This window comes from Bubalus bubalis, chromosome 7 (assembly GCF_019923935.1).
Source record: "Bubalus bubalis isolate 160015118507 breed Murrah chromosome 7, NDDB_SH_1, whole genome shotgun sequence".
NCBI lineage: Eukaryota > Metazoa > Chordata > Mammalia > Artiodactyla > Bovidae > Bubalus > Bubalus bubalis.
Genome location: NC_059163.1, coordinates 15967450 through 15990183, shown reverse-complemented (window position 1 = coordinate 15990183; position 22734 = coordinate 15967450). Strand labels below are relative to the sequence as shown.

The following is a 22734-nucleotide window of genomic DNA, read 5'->3' as shown; positions in this document are numbered from 1 at the left end:
TTCAGATACCTTTTAGAAAAGAATGAAGCTTCTATTTTTTTTTTTTTTTTGATTCAAAAGCTGTGCCATTACTGTGCTATCATATAATAAAATACATGAGAAACTTTGAGAGTTGGAGGGGAGGGGGTCTGAATAAATGATCCCTTTCTTGTTCAAGCTGGATAAAACTCTGTGACTTTTTCAAAGCATTATCTTACATTTTCCCTCTAACCACCACATTGCTCATTTAAGTAGGCACCCCTCAAGGCAGACTCTAAGAATTAAATGCTATAGTAAACATGTGAAAAGGACAGTAATAGCACAAAGCTGGCCTCATGTATAGAACTGTAGTTGATGTTTTTCCATCTGGGTTAAAGTATCATAAATGTAAATTAAAAGAAAATATTAGGTTTTCTTGCTAGCTGAGTAAGCAAAGTCAACTTTTATCAGAAAAAGATGTTTATTTTTAAAACATCTCTTAAAGTTTAATGAAGGATATAATTACAGAAAATAAGTATTTAACATTTTCTACTCCTTCTAGTTTCTTTTCCAAACCCACTGCTTCTGCCTATCAATAGATATACATTATTCTTAATTTAGTTTGGTTAGTGTAGAAATCTCAGTGATCATTACAAAGAGCAATTTTCTTTTCAAGGAAGGTTAATTTAGGAAAACTTATAAAGGAAGATTTTGACTAGCTGCATTTCCCTCTTCCAGGGTGAAAAAAAAGGATTATTGAGCCCCATGGAAAATCTTGTTTCATCAATATATTGCCTACACATTGAATGCTTTAAAAAAAATTGACCTTACAAAAATGTCACAACAGAGGCACCTTTCTGATTTTCTGTTAATTCAACTTGTATAGTGTTTTAGATTACAAAGCATGATTACGAGCATAGCTTCTTTCCTTATCACAGCCACCTCAAAATGGCATTATTGTTCCTGTCTTGTTATTATTCCCATGTCATATATGGAAAACTGAAGTTTAGATGTAAAATGACTTTGCCAGGGGCAAATGGTAAGTTGGCAGCAAAAGCTGAGTCTAGAAATATTTAAGTTTATTTAGTGCAAAATTATAGTATATTTTGAGAAATATAGAAATCAGTGAATGGAAAAAAATGTGTCCATCTTATTTCTAACTTTTTCCACCATGGTCATTGGGTCTCCTCTCTATTCTTTTTACCTGGGATGAATAGAATGAAACCTGGAACTCCAGTCTGGTTGCTTTGATTTAATTGTCTGTACTTTTGGTGTCTCTGGTACTTTGAGTCTCTCTTCTCCCATGAAGTAGTCACCACTGTCACCAAATCAGGCTTGGTCTGCTTGCCACATGCAGCTGCTGCTAAGTCACTTCAGTCGTGTCCAACTCTGTGCAACCCCATAGACAGCAGCCCACCAGGATACCCCGTCCCTGGGATTCTCCAGGCAAGAACACTGGAGTGGGTTGCCATTTCCTTCTCCAGTGCATGAAAGTGAAAAGTGAAAGTGAAGTTGCTTAGTCGTGTCCGACTCTTCGAGACCCCATGGACTGCAGCCCACCAGGCTCCTCCGTCCATGGGACAGGCCAGTAAATCAGTAGAGGAGAAATAGCGACTTTATTCAGGAATCCAAGTATCTGAAAAGATGGCAAACTGGTGTCCTCCAATACCATCTTATCAGGGTCTGGTTGCCAGTTTCTTTTATAAGAGGGGGAGGAGGTGAGAAAGTAAAATCAGAAAGATGTAATTCTTGCAAAATATCTCCTGGGTTGGCCAGCATCAGAGAGGAGATGTGTTAATTTCTTTTCTGCAGCTTTTCACAGGTGGGCAGGGTCAGAATGTCTGTGAACTGATCGAAGGCGCTTGTTTAACATTCAGTCAGAGGGGCAGGGCTCCTCGAGGCAGGCCATTGTGTATGCTTTTAGCTATAGACAGCATCCTTCTAGTGGTTATAGTAACAAACATAACAAAAAGCAAAGGGTAAAGAAACAGATCCAACATGGAGTCAGGTTTTGTTCTTCCCTGTTACACCACTATGGCCATTCTCCAGGTCTGTCTCTGAAGTTGACCGTACTGGGCTAGGGCATATGGTTGTTTTGAGAGTCCTTTTCCTCTAAGTCCTTTCTGTCTACTACTTGAAGCTGTAGGACTATGTAATATGTATATTGAAGGCCATTTTGAGAACTTAGGTGGACAGGGACTTCATAGACTCATTACCGATGGAGAACTTTCACTACTGCAAATGCAGTAAATTGGCTCATGTGTAGACCATCTGTTACCTTTGTTTCGTAGGTAATATGCACGTGTCACTAGCTGAGGCCCTGGAAGTTCGGGGTGGACCACTGCAGGAGGAAGAAATATGGGCTGTATTAAATCAAAGTGCCGAAAGCCTCCAAGAACTATTCAGAAAAGGTAAGTGTGTGTGTGTGGGGGGCGGGGGGGGTGGGTTGCAGAAAAGCAGCTACTGTGGCAGACTGTAGAAAGCAGTGCTTTCTTTTATCTCTCAGGACTGAAAAAGCTCAGATCTTCTCTGCTTTCACTGGAACATCTTATGTATGCTAAGCACTGAAAATATCATAGTGTTTAAAACTGAAAATCTTGCCTATCTCTCTAGAACTTACAATCCAGTGTGGAAAATACCTGTTAATAAAATACTTATATAAACAAATGTAAAAAATGCAATCATGACAAGGACTACCAGGGAGGGAAATTAGTTGACTATCAGAGCCCATAGTAGGAGGTTTTGACCTGGTGAAGAGGAAGCAAAAGAAGACTTCCCTGTATAAATCACCCCTGAGATTAGACCTGAAAAAAGAAAAGATAACCATGTAAGAGGGAGGAAAAAACATTCCTGGCAGAAAGAATTATATGTGCATCCCCAGAATAATGAAAATTGAAGAACTAGTGTGGTGCTGCCTGATGAGGTGGTTACCTGGTGCAAATGGTTGTGTGACATTTTGAAACTAGAAAATTTACAGAGTGAGTCACCCTTTATTTGTTCAAAACCATTTGACATTGTGCCGAAAAGCTCCACACAAAGATGGTGCTTGCCATTCACACCTTATGTCCAACTCTAATTTAGAATAGTAAAGAAACCAAACTTCATCTAAAGAAAGAATTCAACTTTATAATTGATTTTAATTAATCTGAAGTCGAATGGTTCTATGAAGACCTGCAAGACCTTCTAGAATTAACACCAAAAAATAGATGTTCTTTTCATTACATGGGACTGGAATGCAAAAGTAGGAAGTCAAGAGACACCTGGAGTAACAGGCAACTTTAGCCTTGGAGTATAAAATGAAGTGGGGCAAAGGCTAACAGGATTTTTCCAGGAGAACGCACTGGTCATAGCAAACACCCTCTTCCAACAACACAAGTGATGACTCTACACATGGACACCACCAGATGGTCAACACCGAAATCAGATTGATTATGTTCTTTGCAGCTTAAGAGGGAAAAACTATACTGTCAGCAGAAACAAGCTTGGGAGCTGACTGTGGCTCAGATCATGAACTCCTTATTGCAAAATTTAGACTTAAATTGAAGGAAACAGGGAAAACCACTAAGCCATTCAGGTATGACCTAAATGAAATCCCTTACATTATACAGTGGAAGTGACAAATAAATTCAAGGGATTAGATCTGATAGAGTGCCTGAAGAACTATGGATGGAGGTTCATAACACTGTACAGGAGATGGTGATCAAAACCATCCCCAAGAAAAGGAAATGCAGAAAAGCAAAATGGTTGTCTGAGCAAGCCTTACAAATAGCTGAGAAAAAAAGAGAAGCAAGAGGTAAAGGAAAAAAGTAAAGATTTACCCATCTGAGTGCAGAGTTCCAAAGGATAGCAAGGAGAGATAAGAAAGCCTTCCTAAGTGACCAGTGCAAAGAAATAGAGGAAAGCAATAGAATGGGAAAGACTAGAGATCTCTTCAAGAAAATTAGAGATACCAAGGGAACATTTCATGCAAAGATGGGAACAATAAAGGACAGAAATGGTATGGACCTAACAGAAGCAGAAGATATTAAGAAGAGCTGGCAAGAATACACAGAACTATATGAAAAAGATCTCAATGAGCCAGATAACCAATATGGTGTGATCACTCACCTGGAACCAGACATCCTGGAATGCAAATTCAAGTGGGCCTTAGGAAGCGTCACTGTGAGCAAAGCTAGTGGAGGTGATGGAATTCCAAATCCTAAAAGATAATGCTGTGAAAGTGCTGCACTCAATATGCCAGCAAATTTGGGAAATGCAGCAGTGGCCACAGGACTGGAAAAAGCTTTCATTCCAATCCCAAAGAAAGGCAATGCCAAAGAATGTTCAGACTACTGCATAATTGCACTCGTCTCACAGGCTAGCAAAGTAATGCTAAAAATTCTCCAAGCTAGGCTTCAGCAGTGCATGAACCGAGAACTTCCAGATGTTCAAGCCAGATTTAGAAAAGGCAAAGGAACCAGAGATCAAGTTGCCAAAATCCGTTGGATCATAGAAAAAGCAAGGGCATTCCAAAAAACATCTATTTCTGCTTCATTGACTGTGCCATACCCTTTTTTTGTGGACCACAACAAACTGTGGAAAATTCTTAAAGAGATGGAAATACCAGACCACCTTACCTGCCTCCTGAGAAATCTGTATGCAGGTGAAGAAGCAACAGTTAGAACTGGACATGGAACAACAAAATGGTTGCAGATTGAGAAAGAAGTATATCAAGGCTGTATGTTGTCACCTTGCTTATTTAACTTACATGCAGAGTACATCATGTGAAATGCCAGGCTGGATGAAGCACAAGCTGGAATCAAGATTGCCAGGAGAAATATCAATAATCTCAGATATCCAGATAACACCACCCTTATGGCAGAAAGTGAAGAGGAACTAAAGAGCCTGTTCATGAAAGTGAATGAGGAGAGTGAAAAAGCTGGCTTAAAACTCAACATTCAGAAAGCAAAGATCATGGTATCTGGTCCCTTCACTTCATGGTAAATATATGGGGAAACAATGAAAACAACAACAGACTTTTTTTTCTTGGGCTCTAAAATCACTGCAGATGATGACTGCAGCCATGAAATTAAAAGATACTTGCTCCTTGAAAGAAAAGCTATGACCAACCTAGACAGCATATTAAAAAGCAGAGACATTACTTTGCCAACAAAGGTGTATATAGTCAAAGCTATGGTTTTTCCAGTAGTCATGTATGGATGTTAACGTTGGGCCATAAAGAAGGTTGAGCGCCGAAGAATTGCTGCTTTTGAAATGTGGTGTTGGGGAAGACTCTTGAGAGTCCCTTGGACTGCAAGGAGATCCAACAAGTCAATGGTAAAGGAAATCAGTGCTGAGTATTCATTGGAGGGACTGATACTGAAGCTGACGCTCCAATACTTTGGCCACCTGATGCGAAGAGCTGACTCACTGGAAAAGACCCTAATGCTGGGAAAAATTCAGGGCAGAATAAGAGGGTGATAGAGAATGAGATGGTTGGATGGCATACTAACTCGACGGACATGAGTAGGAGCAAGCTCCAGAGGATAGTGTAGGACAGGGAAGCTTGGCATCCTGCAGTCCGTGGGGTAGCAAAGAGTCAGACACAACTGAGGGACTGAATAACAACAACAATTAATTAAGCACAATAATCATAACAGAAATAGGGGAGCATTTGAGGATAGTCAAAGTTCTCGAAGTGGATCCCTGGATGGGTAACACCCATGTCACCTGAAGCCTTGTTAGATATGCAGATACTTAGGCTCACCCTAGACCCACTGAGAAGGAAATGGCAACCCACTCCAGTATTCTTGCCTGGAAAACTCCATGGACTGAGGAGACTGGTAGGCTACAGTCCATGGGGTCACAGGATTGGAAACGGCTGAGCTACTTCACTTTCACTTTTAGACCCACTGAACAGGAAATCCTCTGTGTGGAGCCCAGCCTTTTGTGTTTCCGCAAATCTTTAGGGATGTTCTGATGCATGTTAAAGTTTGAGAGCCATTATACAGTTGAATTGCTGAAGACCAGGAGCCATGGGAACCTTTTGAAAGGTCTAGAGGTTAGGTGGCTGCTGACTAAGTAAGGAAAGTCAGGAGCACAGGGAAAGAGTGAGGGTAGATGATGATACTTTGTTTTGCTGCTGTCGTTTTCCAATCCAGAAACAGAAACTTAAAACAAGGTTAGGACCCATCCCATTTTTCTAGCCTCTGGAGTAGGAAATGGCAACTCACTCCAGTATTCTTGCCTGGAAAATTCAATGGGTAGACAGAGGAGCTTGGCAGGTTACAGTCCATGGGGTTTCAAAGAGTCAGACACAGCTGAGCGACTAAGCACAGAAGCACGATTCTTTTATAACCTAGATATTTGACAATCTTTGATTAGAGTTAGGATTCATTTAAAGGATATTTATTCCTTTTATCTAACATGACTTACTTAGAACCTAGTTATTTTCAGTGGACCTTGTTTGCTTCATTGTAATTTTTCAGAGAATTTTCAGAAAAGTATTGGCCCTCTGGAGTACAGAGCAGGTAGCCGTGCTGCAGAGGTGTTGTTGAAGGAAAGATATGTTGGTGGCATTACTCAGCTAATTACCAACAGTCCATTAATGTTGAAAAATCATCTCCTACTTGTGAGGTATTGTTTGGAAGATTCCAATAAATAGAAGGTGTGGCTTGCCCTTAAGGGATACGCACCAAATAGCCAGGTGCATGTGGAAAGTTTACTACTTCAAAACAGTGTGCCAGATATGTGATAGAGACAGGAAGTACTAGGGATGTTCAGAGGAGGGAGAAATAATGCCTTTTTTCATTATGCTAATGGGGAGATCACTGCCCTGCCCATGACTCATAGACTATAAAGCATCTCGCACACTGTGAGTACCTAAGGGTTTCCTTCTTTCAAATTTTGCAACATTAATAGAGATTGAAACTTCCCCAGTGGCTCAGACAGTAAAGAATCTGCCTGCGCTGCAGGAGATCTGGGTTCGATCCCTGGTCGGGAAGATCCTCTGGAGGAGGGAATGGCTACCCGCTCCAGTATCCTTGCCTGGAGAACTCCATGGACAGAGGAGCCTGGTGGGCTACTGTCCTTAGGTTACAAAGAGTCAGACACAACTGAGTGACTAACGCTTGCACTTTCAATAGAGATCAAACATCTGAATATTAAGTCCTTGTCATTGAGATGCAGTTATTGCATAACATATTGGCCCATTGCAATAAAGAGATTTATTGGATGCGTTCATAAAATTAATTGTGAGGCAGCTATATCTTAAACACTGCCCAGTGGGATCTGGTTATCATAAAGCCTTCCGTTGAACTCACAGAATAACATCAGTGATACAGAGAAATTGAATTTGTGTTCTTTGACAGTCTGGAGATTAACAAGTCTTATGATTGCTAGTTGGAATTTGCTATTTATTTGGAGGAAACTCATGCTTATTTGATTTAGTTTAACTGAAATCTAAGGGTTTCCTAAATGGCTCTGTAGTTAAGAATCCACTTGCAATATAGGAGACGTGGGTTCAATCCCTGGATTGGAAAGATCTCCTGGAGTTGGAAATGGCAACCCACTCCAGCATTCTTGCCTGGAAAATCCCATGAACAGAGGAGCCTGACAGGCTACAGTCCATGGGGTCTCAAAGAGTTGGACACGGCTGAGCGACTGAGCACAGCACATCTGAAATCTCTGGTTTTTCATTCCTTTTATTTGATAGCACACTCTTTTTTTTTTTTCTTTTTAGTAGTGTCTTTTTGCCACAAGTTCTTCTCCTAACTGTTTTAACAAACTGAAATAAAAATAACTATTTTCTTTGCTTATTTTGTGGATGAATGGTGTTTGTCTTGGTAGACACATTTATGAATAATACTGGGAACATTATGGGGAACAAAGCGGGTAAAATACAGTGAAGTCCAAGAAATTTGTTTTTTTATAATGTGTTTTCCCCTCTAGATTTTCTTTGTCCTTTTGTGTCTGTTATATAATCTCTCAGTTCTTATGGATTTTTTTTTTCCTTTATTTTCTTGAACTTGTATGTTGCTACTGTGTCTTTTTCAGTGCAAATTGACATTCCTATTAGTATAAATAAAGGCTGAAAATAAGCATTTCTACTGGGGGATTATTGAACAGAAGGTCAAGAAAATTATTTCTTCATGTTTTTAAGACTCCTAGTAATTTGAGTCCTTTTGAAAAACAAAATTGTTATGGTAAATATTTATAGAATAATGATATCTAAGCATGACCTCCAAGCATCTTGATGATGGTGATGATGATAAGTGGTTCTTTTGTTGTAAGTTCCTTAGTGTGACTGTCTTGTGAATATTAAAACAAGATCAGTGTGATGACTTTTTAGAGTTTTTTGAGATTTTTGTCACAGCCTTGCCACATGGTCTATTTTTGTAATATCCTGTAGGATATTTGTGGGAATTTGAAAAGAATGTGTTGTTTCTATTTATAAGGTATAACTTAAGCTTGTTAGATGTTTGCGCTTTAAAATTTTTTTCTATATCCTTATTGCATGGCATTCTTGCTCTGTCAAATTCTTAGGGAAAGTTTAAACTTTTCACTATAAGGATGTTTTTGTCTGTCTTCTTACTTCATGTTTTTGTGCTATTTTGTGATACATGTAATGGCTAATGACTAATTTAAATGGGCTGGATCTTTTTTCACTGTAAAATAAGCTTCCCCCCTCCCATTTTTACTACTCATCGCCTAAAATCCTGTTCCTCTGCTCTTAATATTGTCACCTGTGTTTCCTTGCTATTTACCTAGTATGTTTTTTAATCCTTCCTTAATTTTCAAATAATTTGTATTGTAACTTAGATATCATTTGTAAATAATAAGATAGCTGAATTTTACCTTAAATGTGGCCATTGAAATAAAAGTTCTGGAGGAATTTCATAATCAGAGGTCCACTTGTATCATGACTTCTAATTATATATATATATTTCTCAGTTCATCTTATTAGCTGTATTATATATATATATTTCTCAGTTCATCTTATTAGCTGATTGGGAAAGCTTATATCTGAAAATGTATACATACTTAAAATTTTAGCTTTTACATCATGGATGAACTCATGCAGGGGCTCATGATAATTAAGTTCTGGATAATTTTTTTTTTAAATGCTGTTTTCACATGAATTCTGGATAATCTTTAGAAATGAAATTATTGCTGTGTTGAAAGTTTTAGCTTGCAGTTACAAATTCTGATAAAGGTGACTTCATCCTTTTTTCTTTTATGAATCATCCATTCAATGTCATATCTAAGAAATGTTTGTCCAACTCAGAGTCACAGTTACTGTCTCCTATGCTTTCTTTGGGCTTCCCTGGTGGCTCAGTGGTAAATAACTCACCTGCCAATGCAGGAGGCTCGGGTTTGATCCCTGGGTCAGGAAGATCCCTTGAGGAAGGAAATGGCAACCCCCTCCAGGTATAGCCTGGGAAATCCCATGGACAGAGGAGCCTGGAGGGCTGCAGTCCATGGGGTCGCAATAGAGTCAGACACAACTTAGCAATTAAACAACAACATGCTTTCTTCTAGAACTTGAATACTTCTAAGAATCAAAATTTTTTTCTGCATCTACTGAAACATATGGCTTTGATTCTTTAGTGTGTAATAAAAAAATAAAAGCAAAAATAAGCAAAAGGGACCTAATCAAATACTCATAAGCTTTTGCAAAACAAGGAAAGTAATAAATAAAAGTAAAAAGGCAACCTTTGGACTGAGAGAAAGTATTTGCAAATGATGTGACTGACAAGAGCTTAATTTCCAGAATATACAAACAGCTTATACAACCTAATTAAAAAATGGCCAACCTAAATAGACATTTCTCCAAAAAAGACATTCAGTTCAATTCCATTTAGTTGCCTCCTGAACATACCGTATGATATCACTTATATATGGAACCTAAAATATGGCACAGAGTTGTCTATGAAACAGAAACAGATCCACAGACATAGAGAACAGACTTGTTGTTGCCAAAGAGGAGGAGGGTGGTGGAGGGGTTAGATGGGGAGTTTGGGACTAGCAGATGCAAACTGTTGTGTATAGAATGGATACACAACAAGGTCTTACTGTGTAGCACAGGGAACTATATTCAATATCTTGTAATAAACCATAATGGAAAAGAATGTATACATATATATTTAAAATAATGAATCACTTTGTTATACCCCCAAAACTAACATACCATTGTAAATCAACTATATTTCAGTAAAAAATAGATAAAATAAAAATACTCTAAATTTGAAATTTAATCCCTCAGTTGTGTTAGCCACATTTAAGTTCCTAAAAGCCATTTATAGCTGGGCGTGCATGCTCAGTTGCTCACTCATGTCTGACTCTTTGCAACCCTATGGACTGTAGCCCACCAGCTTTCTCTGTCTATGGGATTTTTCCAGCAAGAATGATGAAATTGTTTCCTCCTCTAGGGGATATTCCTGACCCAGAGTTCAAATCCACCTCTCCTGCATAGTCGGTGGATTCTTTACCACTGAGCCAGCAGGGCTTCCACTGAGCCCCCTGGGAGACCCAGGTTTGATCCCTGTGTTCGGAAGATCCCCTGGAGAAGGCAATGGCAACCCACCCTGGTATTCTTGTGTGGGAAATTCCATGGACAGAGGAACCTGATGGGCTACAGTCCATGGGGTTGCAAAAGAGTTGAAGATGACGTAGTGACTGAACAACAACAGCAGTGATACGTGGCTATCGGTTCACTTCAGTTGCTCGGTCGTGTACTACTCTTTGCGACCCTGTGGCTAGTGGCTACTAAAATATGCAGTTAGAATTTAATGTCCTTCTAAACTGAGGTTCACGAAAAGGGACTTCCCTAGTGGTCCAGTGGTTGAGAGTCGGTTCGGGGAACTCATGTGGCGTGAGTCCACGTGCCACGACTACTGAGCCCTTGTGCCATAGCTAAGACCCAACGCAGCCAAATAAATAAAAAAAATTTTTAAACAGAAAAATGTCTCTCTTTTTTATCCACATTTTCAGACAAAAACTCAAGTGTATTTACCATCAACAAACCCTCACTGAGCAAATTGCTAAAAGGTGTATTTCAGGATGTAAGAAATTTAATTCAGAAGGAAAAAGAAAGCTTCAAGAAGGAATGAAAGCAAATTAGTCAACTTGATAATAAATCTAAATAAACATTGGCTATATGAAACATCTATAATGATGTCAAATTTAACACTATAAATAAAATAGTAAGACTTAGACTTGGATAGATGGTAGGAGTAAAACAAGTTACAGGTTTGATTCTATTTATGAGAATGATTGGTTTCTTGACCTTAAAGTTTGTAATGGTAACCACAAAACAAAAATAGAGAAAATGTGGAACTTCCAATCTGGTGGAATCAAAGGAGAGTAAGTAACTCAATGCATGAAAAGGGAGACAAAGTACTGAGCTTCAAATTGGCTTACTGGTTGGTTTGTTTCTTTAAGCCTTTATAAGAAATACGGAAAGTTTTGTGGATTAAAAGCTTTTGAGTAAATCTTTATACAGTCTCTGCAGCTTTTAAAAGACCAAAGCCTAACTTGTCTGTCTATATTAACATTCCTAATTATTTACAATCATAATTTTCTTGATTAACAAGGTTTACTAGTTGTCTTTGACATGCTATGTCTTGTCCTGCCTTCATAAAGCCAGAGTGAACAGGTTCTTCAAGTTAAATGTGTTTGAACCAGGTACAATTACCCCATATGTTCCCTGGAAACAAACTATAAAACCTGAAATTAATTTAGTGCCTAGCATTCTTAAAATGAATAATGTGGGTTAACAAGTGTATAAGGCCCTCATAGTAAACCATCCCTCCTCCACAACTATTGTCAATACACTATGTTTTGATTTGAAATTCTTTTGGCTCTAGATGTGAAAAACAGGCCATTTTATAAACTTAAAGAATCATATATTTAGAGATGAAATCAGCTACAGGCCATGCTCTCTAGCCCCTTCTTTGCTGACAAATATATATTTACTATATATACATTTTTTTAATTTAATACAAGAATTTTTTCAGTCAGGTATATTTGGCAGCATTATTCTTAATTGTACTGTCTAATGAATTTTATAAATGTGCATAGTTGTATAACCACAACCTCAGATTGTTTCTAGCACCCCAAAAGGTTTCTGTCCCGCCTCCTCTTAATCAATTCTTGGTTACCAAAAGCAATCATGATTATGACATAAATAAGTTGTTAAAAATCTAATTTTAAGCATTCTATAAATAGAATCATGCAGTGTGGACTCTTTTGTGTCTGACTTCTTTCACTCAACATTTTGACAGATTTTTCCACATTATGTACTAAGCTTTTTAAGGAAAACATTTTACAATACTCACATTTCTCAAATATAGAAATTAGGGGGCTTTATGCTTGTATCATTTAGTGACAAGTAAAGATTTTTTTGTGTTGGGGTGATGTGTACCAGTCATGATTAACATTTTTATAAGAAATTCTAATATTTCTTTTTGAAAAATAGATGTTTACCATTTAAATAAGCCTCCTCCCTCCTTTTCCCTTCGAGAAGGAAAATTTCTTTCAAATAGGAGGGTGATCATCTAAAGAGCCACAGAGAATAGCATAGTGAGCATAAAATATTTTTTATAAGTAGCTACAGATCATGCTTATATGGAATCATGTCACCATAAAGCCAGTCCCTCTCTGGAACACTATATATTTCCTTCTGCTGCAGACTGAAAATATACAGTAATCTTCATTGACCTTTTCATCTAGTTCAAAAACAAAAAAATGACAGTCACCCTTGGAATTATTGGTTTTTCAGTCTTGGTATAAATTCCAGGTCCTTGAAACCTAAAGAGAAGTTGCTGAGTTCATCTTTTTTAAATTTTGTGTTCTTTTTTTCTCCCGGCTTTATGCAAATAGCAAGGGTGGAGGATCTTTAACCTGAAACTTGGTATTGGCTGGAAACCCCAAAACATCTTCTGGGTAAAGGGCCTTTACTATATAACTTACATCTGTTTGCTGATTTCTTCAGTTATAGTTTATTTTGTCTGGCAAAACACAGTGCCACAGTTGTGTGATCGACAAAGGCTGTCGTGAAGTTTTTAGGTGGCAGCACAAACACCAGTGCTTTAAGCAGCTTAGCACTTAGTTCCAAGATTGCATAGACAAAATTGTTAAACTCACAATAAAAGTCAAGTTTTTTAATAAATTTTCCCATTCAGGATTAACATTTTTACAACTGTTGAATGGAATATTCAAATAAGATATGACTTGTGCATTTTAAGAAAGAAACCACCTTCAAGCAAATGTGTTTCTTGGAAGTCTACAGCCTAAAATAACATAGACATAAGAAACAGTTTTGCTCTCAAAGTTTAAACTCTCCTTGGGGAAATAAAAATTGGTATTAATCCCAGGATCTTTTCCATGTACTGGTTGTGTGCTTAATACCACATTGACATTTCAGACAGGATAGAAGAGATCAAAGTGGCTCACCCCAAGGCTTGAACAGATACAACGTAGATATTCATTGGCTGTAAGCAAGTATCAGAAAACAAGCAAAGTGCATCGGAAGTTCATTTGTAGTTTGCTTTCCTTTGGGAACAAGATAGAAAAAAGTCAAAGATAATTTTATTAGCTGCATAAGGCAATTTATTTCTAAGTTCTCAGTCAATGACATCCTCAGTTCTGTGCCATTTATTCAGCTTCCTCCGAATAAATAGAGAAGAGCTATTTAAGTCTCACTTCTAGTCTAAAATTATTTCTGATAGTCATTCTGCCTTTCTAAATCAAAGTGACTTTATTATAATTTGATAAAAATAGTTACTTGTAAAACTTTCTGGCTTACCATATCTCTTATTAAATGCCTCATTTGTGGCTTTATAAGTTAAAAAGAAATTTGAGCATTAAGGAAGGATATAAAGTCATACATATTCTATCTCATGATATCCTTAGTAATAATTAATTGACATAGAAATGGAGCCATGTGCAAGGTCAAGTTGCAACTTACTTGAGCTATGATACCATTTTATTGACTCTAATAAGGGCATTGGTTCTTATTTGTCTGTTGGGTAGATTGATGTGCCCATCTGAATTCCCAGGAAGCTTTTGGAAAGTACTGTGTAGAATCCTGTGCCCAGTCTCCAGAATTCACACAAAAATCCTGTGTATTAGGAGAGAGAAGGCCTCTGTGCTTTCTCAGTTACCCCAAAGCCGTCAAAATCAGAGACTTTGTGAATATTTGTCAAAAAAAGCTGACACTTCCTTTCCTCACACTTGAAAATGTAACTGCAAGTAATAAAGATTGGAGAATACAAAGAAGATGCAGAGTTAGAGTTCTTGATGTTCAAAAGTTGAAAGAAAACTTTTCTTTATAATTGTCAAAATAATATTTATTTTTGTGATCTGCAAAATGTAAATTGTTAAGTTGTTGTCCGAGAGCAGGGCAGAAGGATGTTTTTAAGACTAGTGATCTAGAGTTAGCATTGTAAACAAATTCATATTAAGTATTGCAGTTACCTTATCATAATGTTATACTTGATTTTTTTGGAAATTCATATTTCCTATTCTTAGGTCTCATATTCTAGAAGAAGTGTGTGAAACAGAGTTGCAAAAGCATTATGTTCAGTATTTGGCATATAATTTTGAGGTGTGCAGTTTTTATTAATGAGGATAAAAAAGATTGGTGAGAAAGGTGAATGCTGAAGAAAAATGAGAGGGAAAAGTTAGTATGTTAAAGAAACAATGTGGGCAGTTTCTTCAGAATATGATAAGAATGCAGTAGAAAAATGTTTCTGCAGCTGTTTCCTTAACGCTGATCAGGTGGCCAAGGAGATTTGCTGAAAAGGAGGACAAATCCTTTGATACTTGCTGCCTTCTATTCATATTGTTCATTTAAGCCCTATTACTTTTAATAGTCATAAGCAATTTAGTTTTACTAATATAGATTATATGTATATCTTATATATATGCGTATGTGTTATTGTTGTTCATTCATAAGTTGTGTCCAACTCTTTGTGACCCCATGGACTGCAGCACACCAGCCTCCTCAGTCTTCCACTATCTCCAGGAATTTGTTCAAATCCATGTCCATAGAGTCAGTAATGCCATCCAACCATCTCATCTTCTGCCTCTCCTTCTCCTTTTGCCCTCAGTCTTTCCCAGCATCAAGGTCTTTTCCAATGAGTCAACTCCACATCAGGTGGCCAAAGTAATCACAAAAGTGATTTTATATATACATATATATAAATCTTTTTTTTTTAATTGGAATATAGTTAATTTAGTGTTATGTTGGTTTTTGGTGTACAGCAGAGTATTTTGGTTACACATATACATATATTCATTATCTTTTTAAGATTCTTTCCTCATAGAGGTATCTCAGAATATTGAATAGAGCTCAGTATTCTGGCCTGGAGAATTGCATGGACTGTTATAGTCCATGGGGTCACAAAGAGTCAGATACAACTGAGCAACTTTCACTTTCACTTTTCCTGTGCTATAGAATAGATTCTTGTACTATCTGTCTTTTATAGTAGTATGTTTGTGTGTTCATCCCAGGCTTCTGATTTATCCCTCTCCCACCCATGTGTCCCCTTTGGTGACCGTAAGTTTATTTTTGATATCTCTGTTTCTGTTTCTTCTTTAAACAAATTAGATTCCACATATGAATGATATCATATGAGATATTGTCCTTCTCTTTCTGACTTACTTCACTTAGTGTGGCAATCTCTGGGTTCATTCTTAACTGCTGCAAATGGCATTATTTCATTCTTTTTTATGGCCAAGTAATATTCCATTGTATATATGTACTACATCTTCTTTATCCATTTCTCTGTTGATGGACATTTAGATTGCTTCCATGCCCTGGCTATTGTAAATAGTGCTGCAGTGAGCATCAGGGTATATACATCCTTTCAAATTACAGTTTTCTCTGAATATATGCCCAGAAATGAAATTGCTGGGTCATATGGTGAAACTCCAATACTTTGGCCACCAGATGCAAAGAGCTGATTCATTGAAAAGACCCTGATGGTGGGAAAGATTGAAGGTAGGAGGAGAAGGGGACGACAGAGGATGAGATGGTTGAATGGCATCACCAACTCAATGGACATGAGTTTGAGTAAACTCCGGGAGTTGGTGATGGACAGGGAGGCCTGGAGTGCTGCAGTCCATGGGGTCGCAAAGAGTCAGACATGACTGAGCAACCGAACTGAACTGATAGTAACTGTATTTTTAGTTTTTAAAGGAACTTCCGTATTGTTCTCCACAGTGGCTCTGCCAATTTACATTCCTTCCAACATTGTAGGGGGGATCCATTTTATCTACATCCTCTCCAGCATTGATTGTTTGTAGGTTTTTTTATGATGACCATTCTGACTGGTGTGAGGTGATAACCTCATTGCAGTTTTGATTTTCATTTCTGTAATAACTAGTGATGTTAAGCATCTTTTCATGTACTTTGTTGGCCATCTGAATGTTGTCTTTGGAGAAATGTCTGTTTAGGCCTTCCACGCATTTTTTGATTGGTTGCTTGTTTTTTTTTTGACCTAGAACTGCATGGGCTGTTTGTATATTTTGGAAATTAATCGCTTGTCTGTTGCTTCGTTTGCAAATATTTTCTCCCATTCTGAGGGTTGCCTGTCTTTTTGTTTTGTTTATGGTTTCATTTGATGTGCAGAATCTTTTAAGTTTAATTAGATCCCATTTGCTTATTTTTGTTTTTTTTTTTTTCCCATCACTTTAGGAAGTGGCTCAAAAAAGATATTGCTGCAATTTATGTCAAAGAGTGTTCTGCCTGTTTTCCTCTTACAGTTTTACAGTATCCAGCCTTACATTTAGGTCTTTGATCCATTTTAAGTTTATTTTTGTGTGCGTGGTGTTATAGAGTGTTCTGATTTCATTCTTTTTCATGTAATTACCCACTTATTGAATAGACTGTTTTTTCTCTATTGTGTACTTTTGCCTCCTTTGTTATAGGCTAATTGACCATAGATGCATGAGTTTATTTCTGGGCTTTCTATTCTGTTTCATTGATCTGCACTTTTGTTTATGTGCCAGTACCATAATGTTTGGATTGCTGTAGGTTTGTCATATAGTCTTAAGTCAGGGAGTCTGATTCCGCCAGCTCTGTTTTTGTTTCTCAGGGCTGCTTTGGCTCTTTGGGATCTTATATATTTCCATATAAATTTTAGAATTTTTTGTTCTCATTATGTGAATTTTTTGTTCTCATTGTGTCATTGGTCATTTGATAGGGATTACATTGAATCTGTAGATTGCCTTGGATACTATAACCATTTTGACAATATTGATTCTTCCAATCCAAGAACAAGGTATATTCTTCCATCTGTGTTGTCTCCAATTTCTTTTATCAGCACCTTATAGTTTTTAGAGTAGAAGTCTTTTGTCTCTTTAGGGAGGTTTATTCCTAGGTATTTTATTCTTTTTGATGCAGTGGTAAATGGGATTATGTCTTTAATTTCTTTTTCTTATCTTCTGATGTTAGTATATAAGAATATGAGAGATTTGTGTGTATTTTGTATCCTGAAATGTTGTTGAATTCATTGATGAGCTCTGATAGTTTCCTGGAACTATGTTTAGGTTTTTCTATGTATAATATCATGTCATCTGCAAACAATAACAGTTTTACTTCTTTTCCAATTTGGATTCCTTTTATTTCTTTTTCTTGTTTGATTGCAGTGGCTAGGACTTCCAAAACTATATCGAATAAAAGTGATGATAATGGACATCCTTGCTGTGTTCCTAATCTTAAAGGAGGATTTCTCAACAGCTTTTCACTGTTGAGAATGATGTTAGCTGTGGGTTTGTCATATGTGGCCTTTATTATGTGAGGTTCATGCATGCAAAGTCACTTCAGTTGTGTCCAACTCTTTGTGATCCTATGGACCATAGCCTGCCAGGCTCCTGTGTCCATGGGATTCTCCAGGCAAGAATACTGGAGTGGGTTGCCATTTACTTCTCCAATTATGTTGAGGTATGTTTCCTCTTCCCTGGTGGCTCAGACGGTAAAGCGTCTGTCTACAATGCGGGAGACCCAGGTTCGATACCTGGGTCGGGAGGATCCCCTGGAGAAGGAAATGGCAGCCCATTCCAGTACTATTGCCTGGAAAATCCCATGGCCAGAGGAGCCTGGTAGGCTACAGTCCATGGGGTCGCAAAGAATCGGACGCAACTGAACAACTCCACTCCACTTAAGTTTCCTCTATTCCCACTTTCTGGAGAGATTTTATCTTAAATGGGTATTGAATTTTGTTAAAAACTTTCTGTATCTGTTGAGATGATCATATGGTTTTTTATTCTTCAGTTTGTTAATGTATTCCACTGATTGATTCACAGATATTGAAGAATCTTTGCATACCTGGAGTTAATTGTATTTGATCATGGTGTACAATTTTTTTAACATGTTGTTGGATTTGGTTTGCTAGTATTTTGTTGAATATTTTTGCATCTGTGTTCATCAGTGATACTGGCCTGTAGTTTTCTTTTTTGGTGGTATCTTTTTCTGATTTAGGTAACAGGGTGACAGTGGGCTCATAGAATGAGCTTGGGAGTCTTCCTCTGCAATTTTTGGAAGAGTTTCAGAAGTATAGATGTTAACTCTTCTTGAAATGTTTAATAGAATTTGCCTGTGATGTCCTCTTGTCCTGGACTTTTGCTTGTTGGAAGTTTTCTAATTACTGTTTCAATTTCAGTACTTGTTACTGGTCTGTTCATTTTCTGTTTCTTGCTGGTTCAGTCTTTGAAAGTTGTCTCTCTCTAAGAATTTGTCTATTTCTTTTTGGTCCACTTTATTGGACTAGTTGTTTATGATCCTTTGTATTTCTGTGGTATCAGTTGCAAGTTCTTTTTCATACCTAATTTTATTTATTTGAATCCTCTCCCCTGTCCTTTTTTTTTTTTTTTTTGGTTCCAGTGAATCTTAAATGATTTAATCACAAAGCTTTACTATTAGTGAAAGTGAAGTTGCTAAGTCGTGTCCGACTCTTTGCGTCCCCATGGACTGTAGCCTACCAGGCTTCTCCATCTATAGGATTTTCCAGGCAAGAATACTGGAGTGGGTTACCATTTCCTTCTCCAGGAGATCTTCCCGACTCAGGGATTGAACCTGGGTCTCCCACATTGTAGGCAGACACTTCTGTCTGAGCCACCAGGAAAGTCCTAAAATATAGGGGATTTATTCTAAACTATATATTTTTCTGTTTGTGCATTGTTTCACCAGATCATTGACTTAATACTGTGTGTCTTTTTTTTAATGCACATGTGAGCTGAGTTTATGAGTGAATTCTGTGTGATAGAATGACTTCATCAGATCCTTCCGAGTTTGAAACAGTGGACTCTGCATAGATTTTTGCCAAGTACTGTAATAGAACATGTGTGTGTGTGCTCAGTTGCTCAGTCATGTCTGACTCTGTGACCCCATGGACTGTAGCCTTCCAAGTTCCTCTGTCCATGGAATTTTTCAGGCAAGAATACTGGGACGGGTTGCCATTGGATCTTCCAGAGCCAAGGATCATACCTGCATCTCTTGTGTCCCCTGCGTTGGCAGAGGACTTCTTTACCGCTGAGCAACCGGGGAAGCTCATAATATGTGCTTAAATAGAGCAAAGGATTTTTCAGGTCAAAATGGTTTCATTGTTATTCTGAGTTTTTAGATGATTTCATGATACTTTCAGTTCTTTTGCCTTATCATGTTTGTTACCCAGTTACGATCATTTCTCTAATTTTGTACTGTAATTGGAGGGCCAAAAAATGAAATGAAGTGGACAATCTAAAGGAAATGAGAAGATCCCTCAGTGCAGGGAAAATATGTAGATATGTCTTAGTTTAAAGGCACATCAGAAAGAAGTGCTAAGATGTTTCTTTGCATATCAGATTTCTGCTTATTTCTAAGTTTGCCTCTAACTGCATAATATTTTGAGTAAGCAGCTTTTTCTGTGGAATGTTGGTGAAAGCCTTTAAATAGAATCGTTTGAGCACTGAAATCGGTTCACGTAAGGTTTACTCTTTCATAACAACAGCATTCTTGAGGACAGTCATCACACAACTAAAACATTAGGGAACACTAAATTACAAGCTTCTGGAATCCTGTTTTTAAATCTTCTTTTGTTAGCATTCTTTGAGGGATTTTGAATACATTTGCCTTAAATTCTTTCTCTTTTAGTTAGACAAGGAGGGTGAATTAGACAGATTTTAGCCAGGACTCTAAGTTTCCTCACACGAAGGTTTGCATAACCCTTTACATTATTAAAAAATATATTTTGTGGTCTGTTTTCTAAAGAACGTGGTGCTTAAATGTTGTGTGTGTGTTTTGGGAATTTGACAACAGTGTAGTTTGTTGTCACAGCTGCTTCAACTTTATTACCAGACATTTAAAAACTGCACTTGAGAGCAGTGATAATATTTGTGTCATTTCTTTGTATGTGTGTTTTTTAACAAGTAAAAATATGACCCACCTTGGTAATTGTGTTTCTCACTGCTCTCTACCATTCCTCTGCTCCAGATTCTTGCTGTTCCTTGTACAAATTTAATAATTTCCTCACCACATGCTTTTGCCTTGGCTGCCTCTTTTTGGAATCTCCTCCTTAGCCAAGGTCAAATCGTACTCATTTTAAAGGCACATACAAAAAAAAATTAATTCTCTCTTCATTGTTACTGAAGTAATTTCCTCTAAATCCTCTTTTATATTCTTTTCTCCTGTTTAGATACCTTATACTTACAATCTTATTTTTATTTTTTTAATACCTTTTATGTTTCCAATAACCCTATGGACTCTGTCAGCAATGGACATGAATTCGAGCAAACTCCTGAAGATAGTGGAGGACAGAGGAGCCTGGCGTGCTGCAGTCTACGGGATCGCAGTGTCCGACACAACTTAGTGACTAAACAACCACAACTATGAGCAAATGACTTGAAGTTTTGCAAATATTATGTTTAGATATAAAAAGTGAAAGTGAAGTTGCTCAGTCATGTCCGACTCTTTGTGATCCCGTGGACTGTAGCCTACCAGGCTCCTCCATCCACGGGATTCTCCAAGCAAGAATCTGGAGATTCCACTGGAGTCCACTGGAGAACCCACTGGAGTGGGTTGGCATTTCTTTCTCCAGGGGATCTTCCCAACCCAGGGATCGAACCTGAGTCTCCTACACTGCAGGCAGACGCTTTACCTTCTGAGCCATTTAGATATATAAACTACTTAAAATAATGGTATACTTTAGATGTTCAGTAAAAACTAACAAAAATCTATTGTTTAAAGCAAAAATTGAAAGATACATTTGTCAGTGTAGTTTTTTTGACCTTCGTTGTGCTGATAAGTGAATAAACAAACCTGTTAATTTCAAAGCTATAAGCAATTATAGATAACGTTTACCTGCAGCAGTTTCTGTTGTGTGCCGCCCTGTAAAGAAGAGGGTAGGGTCAGTCTGTTGCCTGGGGCAGGGAGGAAGAGTGTGGTGGAGGTTTAGTCTCTAAGTCATGTCAAACTCTTTCAGTCCTGTGGACTGTGACCCGCTAGTCTTCTCTCCACATGAAATTTCCCAGGCAAAAACACTGGAGTGGGTTGCCACACCCTCCAGGCGGTCCTCCTGACCCAGGGATCGAACCCACGTCTCTTGCAGTGCAGGCAATCTCCTACATTGTAGGTAGATTCTTTTACCACTGAGCCACCAGAGGTCTGAGTGGATACCAACACCAAGAATGGCGGGACAAGACAGAGCATTTAGACTTCAGGATGGCACTCCTTCTGTATTAGCTGTGATCCCTAATAATTTATAAATTCAAATGGCAAGAAGTATACCAGAAATCATACTTCTGTCCCCCGATAAGGCTGCTGTCTCCAGATAAGGCTGACAGGAACTAGGCATGAGAGTTGGAATTTCAACTCCCTCTCTTAGGTTCAGGATTGGATGCTGGGCCACTTGATAGAATGACTATTAAATAAAAAATTAAAATGGTGAAGTGGAGCTTGACAGCACAGTGAATTGTATGAGATGCACAAAAGAATTGTATGAGATGCACAAAAGAATTGTAAGAGAGAGATTGCGATGCCATACTTGTGTGGATGCCCCAGAAAAGAACAGCAAGCTGGAAGGAAAGACTGAGAATGAGCAGTTGGTCTTAATGTTGGAGTAGCCCAAGGCGCAATCCTTGTTCTTGATTTCTTTTCGATCTTAAAACTAACTTTTTGTTCATCTCATCCAGTTACAGGGTTTTCAATACCATCTCTTAGGGCAGTGACTCCCAAAATATATCTCCAGTTCAGATCTTTCTCCTAGACTTGAGATCCAACTGCCTACTTGACACCTGCATTTGAATATATAACAGATATCTTCAACTTAATAGGTCCCAAAGTAAAGTTGAATTCCTACCACTGTCTCCCAGCCCTGCCGCAGCAACCTATGCTACTCCTGTAGTCTCCTCACTCTCAGTTGATGGCACACTATCCTTCCTGTTACTGAGACCAAAATCTTGGAGTCATTCTGATTCTCCCCTTTCTCACTCCACATCCAGTCTGTCAAGAAATTCTTGTTGTAAGTGTCTCTGAAATACACTCACATTCTAACAGGTTCTCACTACCACTGTGGTTCCAGGCCATCATCATCTTACACCAGGTATCAGTGCATTGCCTTTGGAATTGTTCTAGTGTTTGTTCCATTTGGGCTTTCCTGGTGGCTTCCCTGGTAAAGTATCAGCTTGCAATGTGGGAGACCCAGGTTCGATCCCTGGATCAGGAAGATCCCCCGGAGAAGGGAATGGCCGTTAGTTGCTAATTTGAAAAGAATTGATCATAGACTATTTTATTATGTCTGTGACACACATGAAATC

At 38.0% G+C, this 22734-nt stretch overlaps 1 protein-coding gene across 8 annotated transcripts in view; it reads left to right on the top strand.

The window, feature by feature from the left end:
* The window catches only part of PTPN13 (protein tyrosine phosphatase non-receptor type 13), a 224768-nt gene that overhangs the window by 52604 nt on the left and 149430 nt on the right, over positions 1–22734 (top strand). For all 8 annotated transcript variants that reach the window (XM_006055370.4, XM_025289753.3, XM_006055369.4 and 5 more), the window contains exon 2: positions 2250–2369. In XM_006055370.4, the coding sequence (XP_006055432.2) occupies positions 2255–2369 (115 nt within the window). In that variant the 5' untranslated portion in view covers positions 2250–2254. The remainder of the gene's footprint in view (positions 1–2249; positions 2370–22734) is intronic.